This window comes from Cynocephalus volans, chromosome 6 (assembly GCF_027409185.1).
Source record: "Cynocephalus volans isolate mCynVol1 chromosome 6, mCynVol1.pri, whole genome shotgun sequence".
NCBI classification, from domain to species: Eukaryota; Metazoa; Chordata; class Mammalia; order Dermoptera; family Cynocephalidae; genus Cynocephalus; species Cynocephalus volans.
In genome coordinates this window covers 47,589,569-47,609,475 of record NC_084465.1, presented here as the reverse complement: position 1 = coordinate 47,609,475, position 19,907 = coordinate 47,589,569, and the positions used below count along the sequence as shown (strand labels likewise).

At 32.8% G+C, this 19,907-nt stretch overlaps 1 protein-coding gene across 1 annotated transcript in view; it reads right to left on the bottom strand.

Moving 5' to 3' along the window:
• The window catches only part of COG5 (component of oligomeric golgi complex 5), a 338,885-nt gene that overhangs the window by 129,600 nt on the left and 189,378 nt on the right, over window positions 1-19,907 (bottom strand). The window contains exon 11 of the mRNA XM_063098584.1: window positions 9,120-9,201. Within this exon, the coding sequence (XP_062954654.1) occupies window positions 9,120-9,201 (82 nt within the window). The remainder of the gene's footprint in view (window positions 1-9,119; window positions 9,202-19,907) is intronic.

Below are 19,907 nucleotides of genomic sequence, written 5' to 3'. Positions count from 1 at the left end.
AGGCTGGTAAAAAAATATTATCTGGAAACTGCAATAAAAAAAGACAAAAAGCTTATAAATCATTTTGGGAAAAACCATCACCCATAGATAATTGAAGCAGCAGATTTCTTTCAGGAACTATTTTGAATCTTGATGGTTAAAATCTTTTTCCTTTTGAATAAAGTAAATTTACTGTTTGTCAAACTCCTTGATTATACCTTCTAGTAGAACTTTAAAAAAAAAATCATGAACATGTATACAAAGAAATAATATGTTCCTAACTAGAATAATTTCCCTTTAGATATATTCTGCCAAAATATCACTTACTTAGACAATCTGTTACATTGTGTATAATCCTCAACTCTGCAGATGGTTGTGCTCCTTAATATTGCCTGTCTATAATTTTTAAAAGTACCACAGTACATTTCAGGGACTGTATGTGCTATAAAATGGAAGATGCTTTATAAACAGCTTACTTTGTAATCCTCTCAAAGGAAGTTATTAAAGTAATAATGCTATCGGAACTAACAGACTACTCAATGTGAAATATTAATGGGATTTTCTGTCAGAAAATATAATATTTCCTCTTAGTAGCTTCTTTAACTATACAAGCCAGATAGGTCCTATAAGATAAGAACTGAAAAACATACACTAGATTTGGCAATTAAGAAGTAGGTCATTGCTTATCTTACTGAGAACAATTTCAGTAGAATAGTGAAGACAGCCAGATTAAACATAGTTGAGAAATCAGCAGTATGAAAGTGAACACAAGAAATGCAAATTACTCTTTTGAGAAATCTGGTTAAAAAGAGGAGAGAGTAAGCAGTGACTAAAGAGGAACTCCCCAGTTTTATGTTAGTTTTTATTAGATGGGAGTAACTTGAATAGGTGTGTACCTGAGGGGAAAAAAGCAAAAGAAAAGGAGAAATCCAAGATAGATAAAGGAGAAGTATAAGTGATGTTACTAGGAGGAAGAGGGTAAAAAGCAGGATTGGACACCAGTAAATGAAAAGCAGGAAAGTAACCTTATCATCTGAATCCCAAAGGGAGGAATAAAACTCTGATTTGGAAGGAAGGTACAGGAAAAGAGTTTACTAATAACAATAACTGTCCTGATGACCCAGGAAATAAGGTTGATTATTGAGAGTGAGCAAAATGGGAAAAAGTAAGGTATGTGAAGAGTACTAAAGGTTGGTAACGGTTAAGGAAAGAAATGCAGATGACTACAGACAGGTACATGACAGTACCGTTAACCATAACACACAACACGTACACTCCAAATAATATTTCGAAATGTGCTTCTAATAATTGCTTTTAAAACTAAATTAAGGACTTCTGCTTCTGGTCAACATGGTATAACAGGGACGAGATTTACCCTACTATCTGAAACAAAAAATGAACACAATATATGAAATAATGGCTTTCAAGATACTTAACATTATGCAACAAAGGACCGTGATCCCTGTGAGACAGGAAACAAATGAGGTGAACCCTATGATTGCCCCAGTTTATTTCCTTAAAAGAGTTTCCAGGCCATGGTACAGGAAGGGGTAACAGACCCCTATACCCGCACTGTCCCCCAGACTCCAAAGACAGAAGCAACCAGAGTTCACAAGAGAGAGTACCAAAGAGGAGAGAGCTGCACAGACAGGGAACTCCAGAGATCTGTAAAGGATTCACCTCAACTATTCACCAAAACACTGATCAGCACATGTATATGAGGAAACTTACAGAGTCTGGGGGGGGAAAAACACAGAAAAGGATTACAGGGAAAATATCTGTTATACTCACACAAGTCTGTGAAAAATGCCTATTCCCTAAAGCCAGGCTGGAAAACCTTGCAATTCACAGGGTATTTGGAAGGACACTAAGAAGAGCTGTGCTTCAGTGGCGGGAAAAAATAAGCTCTGTATTAACCACTGCTCCAGTTTTGCAAGACTCAAAAGAATCGAACTGTTTCTAAGCAGCATGACAGCATCAGAAAAAGAATATTTACAGGAAGACAAAAGTAACCAGTACCAAACACGATAAAATTCATAATGTCTGATATCCAATAAAAAACTATTAGACATGCAAAGAAGTAGAAAAATATGATCCATGAAGAGAAGAAAATTCAACCAAACAACACAGACCCAGAATTGACAGAGATGTTAAAATTAGCAAATAAGCACATTTTCGTCCCAGTCCTAGAGCTCTACTTTCTTATTGTTTTTATGGATTGTTGGGATGAAGTTTACCTTATAAAATTTCTACTAAAAATGTGCTAAACAAATCAATAGTAAACGACTTTGGAAAGTGTAATGATTAAAGGTTTGAAATTTTTCAAGTATACTAAAAGCTTTTTTTTGTAGATTCCTGTCATATTGAGAAAATATTTAAAATACAAATTAAATGTGCTTATTAAAGAGAGACAATAAAATAATGACTACAGCAAGCCCAAGATTTTTTAAAAGTTTTTAAATAAAGAACATTTTTACTTAATACTTGACAACAGATACAACAGCCATAAATGAGGTTTGTTGTTTGTTTGTTTTGGCTTAAACAATAGAAATTTATTTCTCATATATCTGGAGACTAGAAGTCCAAGAACAAGTTTCTGGCAGGGTTCAATTTCTCTTCCGGGCTGGCTGTTGTCCGCCTTTATTTACTAAGTCCATTCATGGCCTTTTCTTGGTGTTTGTGTGCAGAGAGAGCTAGGAAGCTCTCTGGTGCCGCTTATAAGAATGTAACCCTGTATGATCAGGGCCGACCCTTATGCATTCATTTAACCTTAATTATTCCCATAAAGGCCCTATCTCTAAATACAGTCACATGGGGGTGGGAGGACACACATTTAGTACATAATAAACATGTTTTGAATATTTTCAGCAACTATTTTTCTGACTTGTTTTTTCTTCCTCCTATTCTCTCTCAGCTCTGAGATTCCAATTATGTATGTTAGACAACTTGACATGTCTCACAGGTCCTGAGACTCTAACATTCTTTAAGTTTGTTTTAAAATCTCAGTCTTTTTCTAAATAGGAAAGGGTTATTTACCTGCAGGGTAGTAAGACAACTGCCTCATTTGACAAAAAATTAGACATTCTTTGAGACAATGTTTTCATCATTAAAACTTAAAACCCGGAACTCTGTCATCTCTTTGTGTATTACAGTGTTGATTCACAAACCATCAATATATAACAATTATGTACAAGTTTTAAATAAGGCTGCCTTCCCTGATGGGAAAACGACTCAATAAAGGAAAGAAGAAATTAAATAAAATCTCAGCCTTTTAGTCTGAATAATGTCTATGGCTACGTCTTCAAGTTCACTGATTTTTTTTTTTTTTCTCTTCAAGGTTATATCTGCTACTAATCTCATTTAGTAAAATAATGTCAGATATTATATTTTTAATATGTGGAATTTCTATTTGACTTTTTATTTTAGTATCCATTTATCTCATTATGTTTATGCTATTCTTTAAATATTTGATTATATTTATAACGTTTATAAGAAGTGTTTTAAGTTCCTGGTCTGCTCATTCCATATATTCTTTAGCTTCTGTGTTGGTTTCTCCTGGTTATGGGCCACATTTTCCTGTTTCTTTCCATGTATTCATTCTAATTGGATGTTGGATATGTGAATTTACACTGTTAAGTGACAGATTTTCTTGTATTCCTTTAAGGAATTTGGAACTCAACTCAGCAAGAATGGCAGACACTATATTGATTCCCATTTCTCTGTGGAGCATCTGGAAATTGCCAGGTAGAAAGCAGGGGTGATTTCAGTGTTCAATCTGTCTCCCTTCATCAAGGATCACAGTTTTGTGCTGCTTGCTGCCCGCTGCCCAGTGTCCGAAAACAGCTGTTTCATAAATTTTATTCAGTGTTCTAGTTTATTAAGGGAGAACATTTTGTGTAACTGTTACCTTTTCATGGATGCGAGTAAAAGTCCACCAAATGACCCTTTCCTTCTTTTTAAGATGTATGTGACTTCTGATCCAAATACAACTAATCCCTAATTTATTATGTTTAATAATGGGAAACTGGTTTCTCCAGTTTCAAAAAGCATCATCCTTCAGAGAACAGGAAACACTTTGATGTTGTAGAGTGTGACATTTTGGAAATGATTCATGCAGGCAGGCTTAGACAAATGAGAGGTAGGTAGGGAGAGCGAGGTGTCATGACAGCATAAATAAGAGAAAAATCTGTTTCAACATTAAAATATTGCTCTCTCTGTGAAGTTTTGTGATAGAAATAATAGAAGAGGGATGTTTACTTTAATAAAGTTACACTGGAATCAATACTATAAACTATTTTAAATAGTTTCAAAATATGTTACTAAAGGCTAGACTATGTGAGCTATAGCTTAACAGCAATAAGGGGGATTTATATTTATGTTGACATAAAGCTTTTCAAAACACAGTTTTCTTTCTGACAGACCATTCAACTAACCATGGAAAATCGGCACTGTTATCATTCCCCATTCAGTGTGATTAGTAGAAAATATAAATTTGTTTTATTTGAGTGAATTTTTATCTAAACATTAGCAACACTAAGAGATTGAAAGTAATCCGCACAATAATCAGTACAAGGAAACTCCAACTAGCCTGGGTTATGATGCACATCAGTGTGATTTTCTGGTTAGTCAAGTCTAAAATTGGTTGCAAGTACAGGTTGGTCAGTGAAAGAATATCCACTCCACTGTCTTGTATCTGAGGGGAAAAGTATGGAAAGACAGAGCAGTGGACGGTTTAATTTAAGGTATAAATACAGACCCCCTCTATCACATTATAGAATGAGACCCTCTCCATAGTTGTAGAACTCTCTGAGGGAAAGGAGATGGTAATACTTAGAAAGACCTTCTAACTGGTTGTTCTTGAGGCTCAGTGAAAAGGAAATCATGGTCAGCTGAGTAAATACATCCTTTCCTTCCTTCCCAGTGAACTGAGTCCAAACAGTTATAATTGGACTCTCCTGCACCACCACATCCCAGTAGTGATTACTGTAAGAAGACAACTCTTCACTTAGATGTCAGGGTTTCAAAATGCTTCCATAAATCAGCTTTACATTAGCTTTCTTTTATCCCCAAAATTGGGATTTTAATAAATTTTGCAATTATGCTTTCACATTTTGTAGGTAAATTTGCATCTTGTATTACTGGTATGTCAGTAAACGCATACCATCAAACATAATTGGCTTACAATGTGAAAAGTAAAATTTTAAAGAAAGTTTCATGATGATAATTGTTTTCATGAAAACCCATTACTTCCATGAATGTAGTAAGAGACAACTGAAAGGCTATATTTACATAATACTAAATCTGAATATTTGAAAATCTACCTCATAAAATAATACCATGAATTTTAAATTTCACTGACTTTAAAAATGCCCATTTGGTTGGAAAACTTAACAATTATTGAATCAGAGGCAAAGGTTTACGATGTTCACTTCATCATTCTTTTAACTTCTCATGTTTGGAATATTAAGTTGGTTGTGGAATGTAGCCAACATACTCCTTATAACGAAATTTGAAGCACTAATCACTTACACTAGAAAAGAAAGGTTGAAACAATAATCTAAACTTAACCTTAAGAAACAAGAAAATGAGCATATCAAAATAAAAGCAAAGAAAGAAAACAATAATCTTAAGAGCAGAAAACAATAAAACTGAAAATAGAAAAATCAATGAAAGCTGGTGTCTGAGAAGGTTAAGAAAATTAATAATACTTTAATAATAATTATTACAAAAAAGAAACAAATTAATAACATAAAAAAAGAGATTCTACATACATTCAAAGAATAATAAGGAAGCATTACAAGCAACTATATACCAACAACTTTGAAAATGTCAATGAATTGAAAAAATTATTTGAAAGAACTTACTCAAGAACAAGTAGATAAACGGAATAGTCCTGTATGTGTGAAAGAAGTTAAATTTGTAGTTTGTGACATTGCCACAAAGAAAATTCCAGGCCCAGATGACTTCACTGGTGAATTCTACCAAACTGTTCAGAAAGAAACACTAGTTCCACAAACTGGTAGAGAAATTTGAACCGAACAGAATGCTTCTCAACTTATTCTCTAAGGCCAGCATTACCCTGCTACCAAAAATTGAAAAATATATTACAAGAAGAGAAAACTATGGATAATTATCTTGTTAATATAGATGTAAATGATCTTTAAGATTTTTAAGGAAATTGAATACAACAACACTTTAAGCGTATAATACATCATGACCATGTAGGATTTATCCTGGGAATGCAAGGTAAGTTTAACATTTGAAATCAATGTAATTCACCATATTAAGATTAAAATAAAAATAATTAAAACTATCTGATTATCTAAACGGATGCAGAAAAGCATTGGGGAAAAATCAACAATTCAAAATAAAAACTCAACAAGCAAGAAATACAAAAGAACTTCCTCAACCTGAAAAAAGGTATCATTGAAAAACCTACAGTTAGTAACATACTTAATGTTGACTGCATGCTTTCTAAGATTGTAAACAAGGCAAAAATGTCCGCTCTACTTCCATTCTACATTGTACTGGAGATGTTAGCCAGTGTAATAAGGCAACGGGGAAAAAAAAAAAAAATACCAGACTAGAAAAGAAGTAAAACTCTTTATATTTGCAGAACACATGATCATCTATATCCAGAGAAATCTACCTCTGCAGGTTAGCAAAGTCAGAGAACACAAGGCTGAAAAACAAACATCAATTATATGAAGGTAGTTCAAAAAGTTCATGGAAAGATTCTTACTATCTTTTATTTCTATTTTCCCATGAACTTTTGAAATATCCTCATATTTCTATGTTTTAACAATGAACAATTATAAAGTAAAATTTAAAAACAATATATTTACAATAGCATCAAAATACATGAAGTAATGATAAATTTAAGAAAAGATTTGCCATACCTGCAGAATAAAAACTATACAGCATTTATAAGACAAAATGTAAAAGACCTAAATGAATGGGAATACATATCATGCTGAGAATCACAAGACTCAATATAAGTTGTAAATTCATTGCAAATTGATTTGTAGACTCAGTGCAATCTTAATGAAAATCCCAGCAGTCAATTTATATTGAAAAGACAAGCTGATTCTGAAATATATACGAAAATGCAAAGGACCTAGAAGGACCAAAATTATTTTGATTAAAAATAAATAGGAGGATTTACACTATTGTGATCAAAACACTATTGTACTTATATAATCATATACATTCAGAAAAATGGAACAGAGACCAGAAATAGTCTTCAACATATATAACTAAATGATTTCCAACAAAGAGCCCCATAAGTCAATAAGCAGAGAATAATCTCTTAGAGCCCTATACAAAGAAATAAACATTGAGATAACTCATACTATATACAAAAACTAACTAAAAATGAACATAGTAAAACTGCTAGAAGAAAATATAAAAGAAAGTAATTCCAACTTTTGGTTAGAACAGGATTTCCTAAGTCAAAAAAAAGTACAAATTATAAAAAAAAAATTGATAAATTGAATTTTATCAAAATTAAAAACTTGTGCCCTTTGGAATGTACTGGTGAGAAAATGAAAAGGCAAACCACATCCTAGGAGAAAATATCTGTAAAACACACATCTAAGAAAGGACTTTGAATTCAGAATATATAAAGATCCCTTATGATTCAATAAGAGGACAAGAATTACAATAAAAAGTGAGGGGGGGCAATAATTTGAACAAACACATAAATAAAAAAGTTATATACTTGGCAAATGAGCATGTGAAAATGTGGACGACATCTATAACATCATACTATGGTCTAAATGTTTGTGTCTCCCAAAATTCATAAGTTGAAACTTAATCACCAATGTGATTACTACACTTTCAATGTCCCCTCCAGAACTAATGTTGAAATTTAATTGCTAATGTAATGGTATTAGAAGGTGAGGCCTTAAGAGGTGATTAGGCTGTGAGTGCTCTGCCCTCATTAATGGATTCGTGCTGTTACTGTGGTGGTAGGTTGGTTATCCTGTGAGTGGACTCCTGATAAAAGGATGAATTCAGCCTTTCCTTCTGTCTATCTCATGTTCTTCCTCACCATGTGATCCTTTCTGCCACATTATGACATAGCAAGAAGAGGTGCCTCAATCTTAGACTTCCCAGCATCCAGAACCATGAGCCAAGTAAACTTCTATTATTTATAAATTACTCAGTTTGTGGCATTCTATTATAGCAGCAGAAAACAGACTAAGACCTTGATGGTACTAAGAGGGGATATGATTGGGAGGAGATGAGGTAAAGAGAGAGGAGTCCTCATGAATGGGATGAGTACCTTTATAAAAGAGCCTCAGAGAGCTTCCCTAAAGCTATTTGCCATGTGAGGACACAGTGAGAACCAGGAAACAGGCCCTCAACAGATATCAAATTTGCCAGCAACCTGTTCTTGGACTTCCCAGCCTCCAAAACTGTTAGAAATAAATTTCTAGCAGGTACTATTAGTAAATGTTTGTGTATAAAAATTTAATTAAACACAAATGCTTCACCCTTTTTAAAAAACCTAGGTACATTCAATGACCATACATAAAGTATTCAGACAAGCACACCCATAAGATATTAGTCAGTTTGCATATTTCACTGTTTAGAACTACCCTGTGCCATTATTTCTCGACAGCAACAAATTAAGAAAAGTTTTGTGGGTTATATTTGGACGACCAACTTTTAATTTATGATGCAGATAATTCATTTGTTCACTCATTAAATCTTCATTTTTAACAATAAGGAAAAACTTGTAAAGTCTCTGAATTTTTATATACTTTAGTTAAAAATTAAAATAATTCTATAAAAGCATGAACTAAATTATGCAACATCAATAACTTTACACCACCTACATAGGAAAAATTCAGAGATCTTTCAATATTTGAATTATGGAGAATTAACTTATTCTTCCAGAGAATTTAACTCTAAATAGTAATTATAAAAATATATAAAAGGTTTGTTTACTAATTATAGAGCTGATTATATGGCTAAGAGACTCTAGATTAAACTTCTAGAAAAGATCACAATTAGCCAGGAGTTTAAAAATAACAGTAAGTTTGTTTTGTAAACAAACAGAGCAAAACTTCTTAACATCAAATTTTAATCTGAAAAACGTTGAAATGAATTTCCAAAATAAATATTAAACTTACAGTTTGTTGCCATATGAAATTGAGAAGAAAGTGCCTGAGTAACCGAATTCCAAAACATGTATAAAATTTCAGGTTGTCCATCCTGTAAGCCAAGAAATGAATGTATTCATTTATTTTAAAAAATTATAGTTGATAAGATGTAACATTGAAATTTTATTTAAATTTTATTTAAGTCAAATTTCTAGACATCTGAATACCAATAAATGGAATTATTAAGTAACTAAGTAGAAATATATAGATGATTCAAATCGTGTCTCATGTTCAAGTTATCAGTCATTACCCTGTTCTACTAGCTATGTGACCTGGGGCAATTTGCTTAACCATTCTCTGCCTTTACCCCTCATCTGTAAAACTGAGAGGGTAACAGTTCCTATACTACAGAATAATTGTGAAGATTAAACAAACTGATAAAACTCTTGGGACAGTGCCTAACATAAAGTCAAGTCTCAAGGAATATTGGCTACTGTTATTACAATGATTACTATCATCATCATCCTTTGATATTGAGAATGTAATTTGTGTAACTATGACCAAATGATGCACCAAGCATGCTTAGACCAAGGATGACTAATAGGAAATAATTTACTGTTCCAAAAGAGAATAGCTGAAGCCTAGATATAGTTTTGTTTTTTTAAAAAATCACAGGAATTACCACTACTCAGCTTATCACGATGCTTTCATTCAACTTTGAATATATGTTTTAGAACGTAACCACTAAAAAGAAAAAATAAATATCAGTACAAGTATCATCTGTTTAGAGAAGACAAAGTACTTTAACACTGTTAAAAAGGAATCACACTCCAAGAGATTTTAAAATACTTTAAGGCACATCTACATATGTGGTATACAATAAGTGTTTGCTAATATTCTACTATTTTTTATGCACAAAAATGCCAATTTCGTATGGCTCAAAGTAACATTATAAATAAAATATATCTAATGTTCAAATATTACTACTGACTGTCCTAAAAATAAAATTCTAATTTTGGATGTGATGAGTGAACAAAATAATGAATGAAAAATACAAGTACTGATTTGTGACTTTTATACCTATGCACATTTCACTTTCATTGTTATTTGTCTCTTGAACAAGTCTCATGGCTTTGAATTTCAGATGGGAATCTTGTATCATAAAAAAGGCAAATCATATAATTTTTTATTTCTTATGCACTGATCAGAAAACACATTCAGATTCCCGAGATCTTGTTTCAAGTGTACTGTGTCTTGTGTATCTAAGTTTAGAGTAGATGTTTTTCATTATATTAAAGAAGTATCATCATGCACATTAAAGGAATGAAGGACAAAAACCAGATGATCTTAACTGACACAGAAAAAAACACTTGATAAAATTCAACATCCTTTCATGATAAAGAACACTCAACAAAGTAATACTAGAAGGTAATTATATCAACAGAATCAAGGCTGTATTTGAAAAGACCACAGCTAACATCATGCGCAATGGTGCAAAACTGAAAGATTTTCCTCTAAGATCAGGAACAAGGCAGGATGCCAACTTCTATTCAATATAGCACTGGAAGTCCTGCCAGAATGATCCGGCAAGAAAAAGAAATAAAAGTCATCCAAATTGGAAAGCAAGAAGTAAAATTATCTCTGTTCACAAATGACATGATCCAGCATATAGAAAATCCTAAAGATTCCATGCAAAAAAATACTGTTAAACCAATAAAGGAATTCAGAAAAGTTGTAGGATACAAAATCAATACAGAAGAATAAGTTGCATTTTGATACACTAAGTAATCTGAAAAGGAAATGAAGATACATGGTAACATCCAAAACAATGAAGTACTTAGGAATACACATAATCAAGAAGGGAAAAGACTTGTATAATGAAAATTACAAAACAGTGCAAAAAGAAATTAGAGAAGACACAAATAAATATCAAGAGAACCTATGTTAATGGATTGGAAGACTTGATACTGTTAAAATCTCCATACTACCCAAAGCACCCAAAGAAACCTAAAGATTCAATGCAATCCCTATCCAAACCTCAGACACTTTTTGAAAAAAAAAAAAAATCTTAAACTTCAAATGGAATTTCAAGGGACCTTGAATAGCAAATACAATATTGAGAAAGAAAAACAAAGCTAGAGGCCTAAACTTTCTTGACTTTAAAACAAACTGCAAAGTTTCAGTAATCAAAACTAACATAAAGTTAGTTTATGGTACTAACACAGAGATAGACATATAGACCAAAGGAACAGAATAGAGAACCCAGAAACAAACCATCACATATATGGTTGTATGATCTTTGATAAAGGTGTCAAGGCTACACAATGGGGAAAGGATAGTCTCTGCAATAAATGCTGCTGGGAAAACAGAATGCACACATGCAAAAGAATAAAGCTGAACCTTACACCATGTATACAAATTAACTCAAAACAAATTAAAAAACTAAAACTAAGACCTGAAACTATAACTTCCAGAAGAAAATATAGGGAAGAACTCCCTGACACTACATTTGGTAATGAAAATCTACTCAATAAAATAATAATGAAAAACTTCTCAGTTAAAGGGAGAGACACAGACCTCCAGATCTAAGAGGCTCAAAGATCACCAAACAGATTCAATCCAAAAAGATCCTCCCTGAGACATATTAAAGTCAAACTGGCAAAGCTCAAAGACAAAGAGAGAATCCTTAAAGCAGCAAGAGAAAAGCATCAAGTCACTTATCAGTGAGCCCCCATCAGACCTACAGTAAACTTCTCAACTGAAACTCTACAGGTGAGAAAAAAATGGGATGACATTCTCAAAATACTAAAAAAAAAAAAACTGCCAGCCAAGAATACTATACCCAGCAAGGCTATCCTTCAGAATTGAGGGAGAAATACTGTATTTCCCAAACAAAGAAAAACTGTGGGAGTTCATCATCACACAACCAGTCCTGCAAGAAATTCTCAAGGGAGTCCTGCATCTAGAATCTGAAAAACAATAATCACTACCACGAACATACAAGAACAAACAAAACCCACTGGTAAAACACAAACGTAAATCAGAAACAAAAAAGAAACTAAATCTTATCACATCAAAAAACTAACAAATGTCAAAGATGAATAATAAAACAGGAAGAAAGGAACAAAGGATATTTAAAATATCTAAACAAAAAGCAATAAAATAGCAGGAGTAAGATAATATCTCTCAATGACAACACTAAATGTAAATGTATTAAATTCCCCACTCATCAAAACAGAGACTGATGGATTGGATGAAAAAGCTAGACCCAACTATATGCTATCTTCAAGAGACCCACCTCACATGTAATGATGTACACAAACTAATAATGAAGTGATAGAAAAAGATATACCAAGCAACTGGAAACCAAAAATGAGCAGGAGTACCTACTCTTATATCAAAACCAAAAACCATAAAAAGGGACAAAGAAGGCCAATATGTAATGATAAAGGGATCTATTCAGCAAGAAGACATAACAATAATAAATATACATGCACCAAAAACCAGAGCACACAGATATATAAAGCAAACACTATTAGACCTAAAGAAAGAGATAGATCCAAATACAGTAATAGTGGGGGACCTGAAAATTGTTCTCTCAGCACTAGACAGATCATCCAGAAAACAAATCAACAGAGAAACACAGGATTTAAACTACACTTTAGACCAACTGGATCTGGGAAATGTCTACAGAACATTTCATTCAGCAACTACAGAATACACATTCTTCTCACCAGCACATGGAACATTCTCCAGGATAGACCACATGTTAAGTCACAAATAAAGTGTCAACACATTTTAAGAAATTGAAATCATCTCAAGCATCTTTTCAGACCACAACAGGCTAAAACTAAAAATAATGAGCAAAACTCAGGATACTATACAAAAATGTGGAAATTAAACAACAGCATCCTGAAAGACATATGGGTCCAAGAAGATATTAAACAGGAAATCAAAAACTTCTTGAAACCAATGAAAATAAAGAGACATCATAACAAAACATGTGAGATACTGCAAAAGCAGTACTAAGTGGGAAGATTATTGCAATTAACACTTACATCAAAAAAATAGAAAAATTTCAAATAAACAACCTAACAGCATACCTCAAAAAACTAGAAAACAAGAACAATCCAATCCCAAAGTTAGTAGATGGAAAGAATTAATTAAGATGAGAGCACAACTAAATGAAATAGAGACCCAAAAAACAATACAAAAGATGAATAAAACAAAAAGTTGTTTTTTTAAAAAAATATATAAACAAAAATAGACAAACCATTAGCTAGGTTAACAAAAGAGAGAGAGAAGACCCAAATAACAAAAATCAGAAATGAAAAAGGAGACACTACAACAAACATAACAGAAATACAAAGAATCATTAGAGACTATTATAAACAACTATATGCCAACAAATTTGAAAACCTGGAGGAAATAGATGAATTTCTGGACACATACAAACTGCCAAGACTGAATGAAGAAGACACAGAAAACCTAAACACATCAATAACAAGAAATGAGATTGAAGCAGTCATTAGCAGTGTCCCAACAAAGAAAAGCCCAGGGCCACATGTCTTTATTCCTGAATTCTACCAAACCTTTTAAGAGGAATTAATACCAATTCTCTTCAAACTATTCCAAAAAATTAAAACAGAGGCCACTCTCCCAAACTCACTCTATCAGGCTATCACCACCCTGATACCAAAACCATACAAAGATACAACAAAAAAAGAAAACTATGGGCCAATATCTCTTATGAAAATAGATGCAAAAATCCTAAACAAAATACTAGCAATCAGAATACAACAACATATCAAAAAAATTATACACCATTATTACGTTGGATTCATCCCATGGAGACAAGGTGGTTCAACATATGCTAGTCAATAAATGTGATACAACACATCAACAAAATCAAGGACAGAAGCTATATGATTATCTCCACAGATGCAGAAAAAGCAAGACAATATCACCACTCCTATTTAACATAGTATTAGAAGTGCTAGCAAGAGCAATCAGGCAAGAGAAAGAAGTAAAGGACATCCAGATTGGAAAAGACAACGTCAAACTTCCCCTGTTTGCAGATGACATGATCCCGTATATACCAAAACCTAAAGACTGTACCAAAATATCTGAGAGTTGATTAACAATTTCAGTAATGTTGTAGGATACAAAATCAACACCCAAAACCCAACAGCATTTTTATTCTCCAATAATGAAATAACAGAAACAGAGATCAAGAAAGTAAGCCCATTTACAATAGTCACCAAAAAATATAAAATATCTAGGAATCTATTTAACCAAAGAAATGAAAGATCGCTACAAAGAGAATTACAAATTACTACTGAAAGAAATAAAAGAAGACAGAAAAAGGTGGAAAGACACACCATGCTTTTGGATTGGAAAAATCAACATTGTGAAAATGACAATACTATACAAAGTGATCTATAGATTCAATGCAATCTCTATCAAAATACTGACATTCTTCACAGATACAGAAAAATCAATACTATGGAACAAGACCCCGAAGAGCCAAAACAATCCATATGGAACAACAAAAGACCCTAAATAACCAAAACAATTCTGAGCAAGAAAATAAATAAATAAAGCCAGAGGCATAACGCTACTTCATTTGAAATTATACTACAAAGTTATAGTAACCAAAATAGCATGGTAATGGCATGAAAACAGACACTCAGACCAATGGAACAGAATAGAGAACCCAAAAATCCACCTACATACTAACAGTGAACTGATCTTTGACAAAGGCAACAAGAAAACAAATAAGAGAAAAAACTATCCCTTCAATAAATGGTGCTGGGAAAACTGCACATCCATAACTGGAAGAATGAAACTAGGCCTCCACCTTTTGCCATGTACAAAAATCAACTCAAAATGGATTAGACTTAAGTATAGGACCTGAAACTAAACAACTACTAAAGGAAAAATTTCAGGAAGTAGGACTGGGCAAAGACTTCATGAATATGACCCCAAAAGGATAAGCAACAGAAGAAAATAAATAAATAAATGGGATTATATCACACTTAAAACTTCTGAACAGCAAAGTTAACAATCAACAGAGTGAAAAGATGACCTACAGAGTGGGAGAAAAACATTTGGAAACTATACACCCAACAAAGGATTAGTATCCAGAATATACAAGAAACTCAAACAACTACACAGTAAAAAAAAAAAAAAAAAAAAGTAACCCAATTAAAAAATGGGTAAAAGAGCTAAACAGACACTTACTGAAGAAAGACATACAAATGGCTGACACATACTTGAAAAAATGCTCAGCATCACTAATCATCAGGGAAATGCAAATTAAAACCACATTGAGATATCATCTCAGTCCAGTTAGACTGGCTATAATCAAAAAGACTGAGAAAATGCTGGCAAGGATGCAGACAAATGGGAACTTTCTAAACTCTTGGTGTAAATTATTACAGCCACTATGTAAAACAGTGGGGAGATTTCTCAAACAACCACAAATAGACATACCATACAATCCAGCAATCCCATTTCTGGGTATATACCCAAAGAGATGGAAATCATGTCGAAGGGATACATGCACTCCCATGTTCATCACAGCTATATATTTACAACAGCCAAGATATAGAACCAACCTAAATGTCCATCGATGGATGACTGGGTAAGGAAAATGTGGTATATATACACACAATGGAATACTACTTAGCCATAAAAAAGAATGAAATTCTGCCATTCACAGTAACATAGACAAGCTTGGAGAAAATTATGTTAAGTGAAATAAGCCTGGCACAGAGGGTAAAATACTGTATGTCCTCACTTATAAGTGGGAGTTAAGAGAGATAGAAGGAAGGAAAGAAAGACCACAGTTCTGTGCTGGACTTGCAGAGGGAGAGAACAGATCTAGGGTTTCCAGTGGAGGAGGGGAGGGGTATTTGGGAGAGGTTGGGTGGGGGACACAGGGAATAAATGCAATCTGCTCAGCACATTTTAGGCTCAAGTGCTGACGGTCAGCTCTGAAACCCATGAACATGTATAATAATAAAAATAAAATAAAAATTAAGAATAGAATAACCAAATGATCCAGCAATCCCATTTCAGGGTATACAAAGGTACTTCAAAAACTTCAAAGAAAGATTTATATTATCTTTTAATTCTATTTTTTAACCAACTTTTTGAAGTACCCTCGTACTTCAAAAATCTAAAAGAACTGAAAGCAGAATTACAAAGCTTTATTTGCACACATTTTCAGAGCAGCATTATTCACAGGATTGAAAACGTAGAAGCAACCTAAATGTCTACTGAAAGCTTAATGGATAAAGAAAATGTGGTATATAAAGGAAGGAAATTCTGTCATATGCTAAAACATGGATGAACCTTGAGGACATTATGCTAACTGATACAAGCCAGTCACAGACTGACAAATATGCATGATTCTACTTATATGAGCTATCTGAAATAGTCAAACTCTTAGAATAGAATGGTACTTACTTGCCAGGAGTTGGAGGATAGGAAAAGGGTGAGTATTTCAATAGATATAGTTTTAGTTTTGGGAGAAGAAAAAGTTCTAGAGATCTGTTACATGACAAAGTGCATATAGTTAACACTATTGTACAGTATACTTAGAAATGGTTAGGATGGTAATATATATATATATATTTTTAAAAGATGACCGGTAAGGGGATCTCAACCCTTGACTTGGTGTTGTGAGCACCATGCTCAGCCAGTGAGCGAACCGGCCATCCATATATGGGATCCGAACCCGGGGCCTTGGCGCTATCAGCACCGCACTCTCCCGAGTGAGCCACGGGCCGGCCCAGGATGGTAATATTTTAAGTTGTGTATTTTTTACCATGATTTCTTAAAAAAGAATTTTATGTCTAGTTTTATGAAGTTTTAAAATTAAAAAATGTAAGTACTAGATATTGAATTTATTTTTACTGCCTTTTATGTACTGAGATAAATGATCATATAGATTTCCTTACTGGAGACACTGGGGTATTAATCTAATAGACTTCCTAACATTAAATGATCCTTACATTGCTGACATGAATCCTACTTGTTTAGGTAGATAATTCAGATAATTATTTTAACACACTATTGAAATTAATTTGTTTTTACATCTGAGAATTTTGTATTTGTAGTCTTACACAAGATTGATCCAATTTTTCCCTTCTGAGTGTATGCATGTGTGTATACAAATATACATTCATCTAATTTGGAAGTAGGGTTATGCATGACTCATAAAATGAATTAGTTACTTCCCTTATGTTAAAAAATTGTTTTAATATATATTTTGGGACAATAATCATAGACTGAGACATTTCTCCTCACTCCACAATAAGCTGAAGGAATTTCTTCACTAGTTAAAACAACAATAAAAATATTTTTAAGGAAACTTTTTATTAACTGAAATGGTTTTATTCAGGTATTGTATTTCTTGAGTTAATTATATATTCCCCAACTATTATACATGTCATTTTGAATATCAAATATAGTTACTTAAAGTTTGTGTGACTCTCATTATTCTATATACCATTGTCTTATTTATCTGAAGTTAATACTATCTTGCTTGCTTTCATTTGAGAAATATTTGTCCACTTAATTTTTTTCCTATGTTTGCTTTTTGATGTGACTCAAAAATAACATGTTTCAGTTCTATTTTTAAATACAATTTTTGTCATTTAATAAAATTATAACCCGAACCTGTTTAACTACTATGTTGTTCTTGCTTTCATCATTTCATTTTATGCTCTCTTTCTGTTTCCTTTGTTTTCTGTGTTTGTTCTGTGGATAATTTTTGTTTGCTTTCATCTTCTCTAGTGGCTTGAGTGCTATATATTTTGATCTTAATTGTATCAAAGGTTACATTTACATTTTGTTTTCCAAACAGTTTTCATCTCATATGACCTCACGTTTCTCATTTTTCAAAGGTAAAAATAAAAGTACATGATCTGAGACTACTTTTAAGAGAAATTAATTTAGAATTCTAAACTTGAGGAATTTATAAATTAAACAGAAATCAACAAAAAGATGTAAACATATTGTAATATAATTATAGTTCTTAAATAAGTACTAGTTATGCAGCGTAAGCCTTTAAGTTAAACTCAAGCACCCACCACTTTAGAAGTGTTGGTGTATTAACATAATATAGACTGAGAATACTAGCTAACAATTTGGAAGACAATAGAATAATCAACACAGGCACAATGTACATCACAGGGGTGATGACTGCATAACTTGGTCATCTACAGTTATCTCCAGCACATATATTTAATAATAATAATAATTGTGATATCATTATAAGTATCACATTTTATAAATAAATCTATTTTTGTAACTGCTCAGTCTTGAGAAAAGCAAATCTACATTAAATATATCCCTGTTCTTCCAACTATAACTGACTACTCAATGCTCCACACATCACTAAACTCTGTACGAATTATCAGTTTTTATAGCATTTTCCTTTATTTCTTTTGAATGCGTCATATCTATTTCTACAATTAACCATAAATTCATTTGAGGCATTTCATTTTTGTAACCTCACAGACTTACCGAAATAGATTTTTAGAAATAACAGGAACTATTCAAGGCGTTTGAGAATTGCTGAAGAACAGAAGAAAATTGTAAATCTTAAACACACCTTTTGAAAGAAAACATGGGTACCAGATAATCCGGCTACTTCTATCTTCTTAGTGATGAGTCACTCAAAACTTCAAAGCCATGAAGTATGTATTTTTAACGGAGAAAAACACGAAGTGTCCATACTCTAAATTATATGTGAACCTTGGCTGAGAAGTTAACATTTTCTGAATGTCTGTTATGTAACAGGTACTACAGGATGTTTTCTCACTTAAACCTTAAAACAACCAAAAGAATGTAAGCTCCATGACAGAAGAGGCCTTATTTTGTCTTTTTTTTTTTAACCACTGTTATTTTCAGTATCTAGAGTGTGACAGAACATAAAAGGCACACAATTAATATTTACTAAATGAACAAATGGAACAGTCTTACAAGGATTCTTATAAGAAGAGTCATAAAAGCAGTTTCCTTGAGACTTTGTTATTTCACTGTAAAAAGAGACTAAGAATGCTCAGAATTGTACGGAAAATAGCAGAACTGAAATTTGACCTGAGATCTCTCTGACTGATACAATAAGTTATTATTCAACTTTAATACAACCTACAAGGCATTTTATGATCTAATTGCCCCAGCCTCTTTCTCTTGTTACACACTACTGAGGTGAAAGTTCCAATTACACTCAAATTCTTTCAGGTTCTAGAAGGTTCTTTTGTAGTCTTTTTCAGTTATTGGCCTTTAAACCTTGCCCCTTCTTCAGAGTTCAGTTTAGGTGTCACTTCCTCTTGGCTCCCATAAGTTAGCTGCACTCTATTATAGACATAGCATCCCACATTCTCCATCATAATGATATTTTCCTATTTAATTAAAGGAACAGAGCAATGGTTAAGAACAGGAACTCTGGAGCCACAATACTAAGGTTCAAATTCTGATTCTACCACTTACTAGCTGTGAAATTTTGGATAAGTCACTTAATTTCTCTGTGCTTCAATTTGCTCATTTGTAAAATGGAAATTCACCTCAAAATTTGTTAAGAAGATTGAATGAGTTTATTCTTATGAAGTGCTTAAAATAATGCCAGGCATAATAAGCACTATATAGTAGTTTGTCAATACTGCTAACAGTATTTGTAATTTATCAATAAAACTAATTTGTCTTGTTCATCATAGTATCACTGATAACTGGTGTAGAGTAGTACCTAATAAATACTGTTGTGGCGGTTAATTTTATGGGCCAACTTGACTGTACTACAGGATG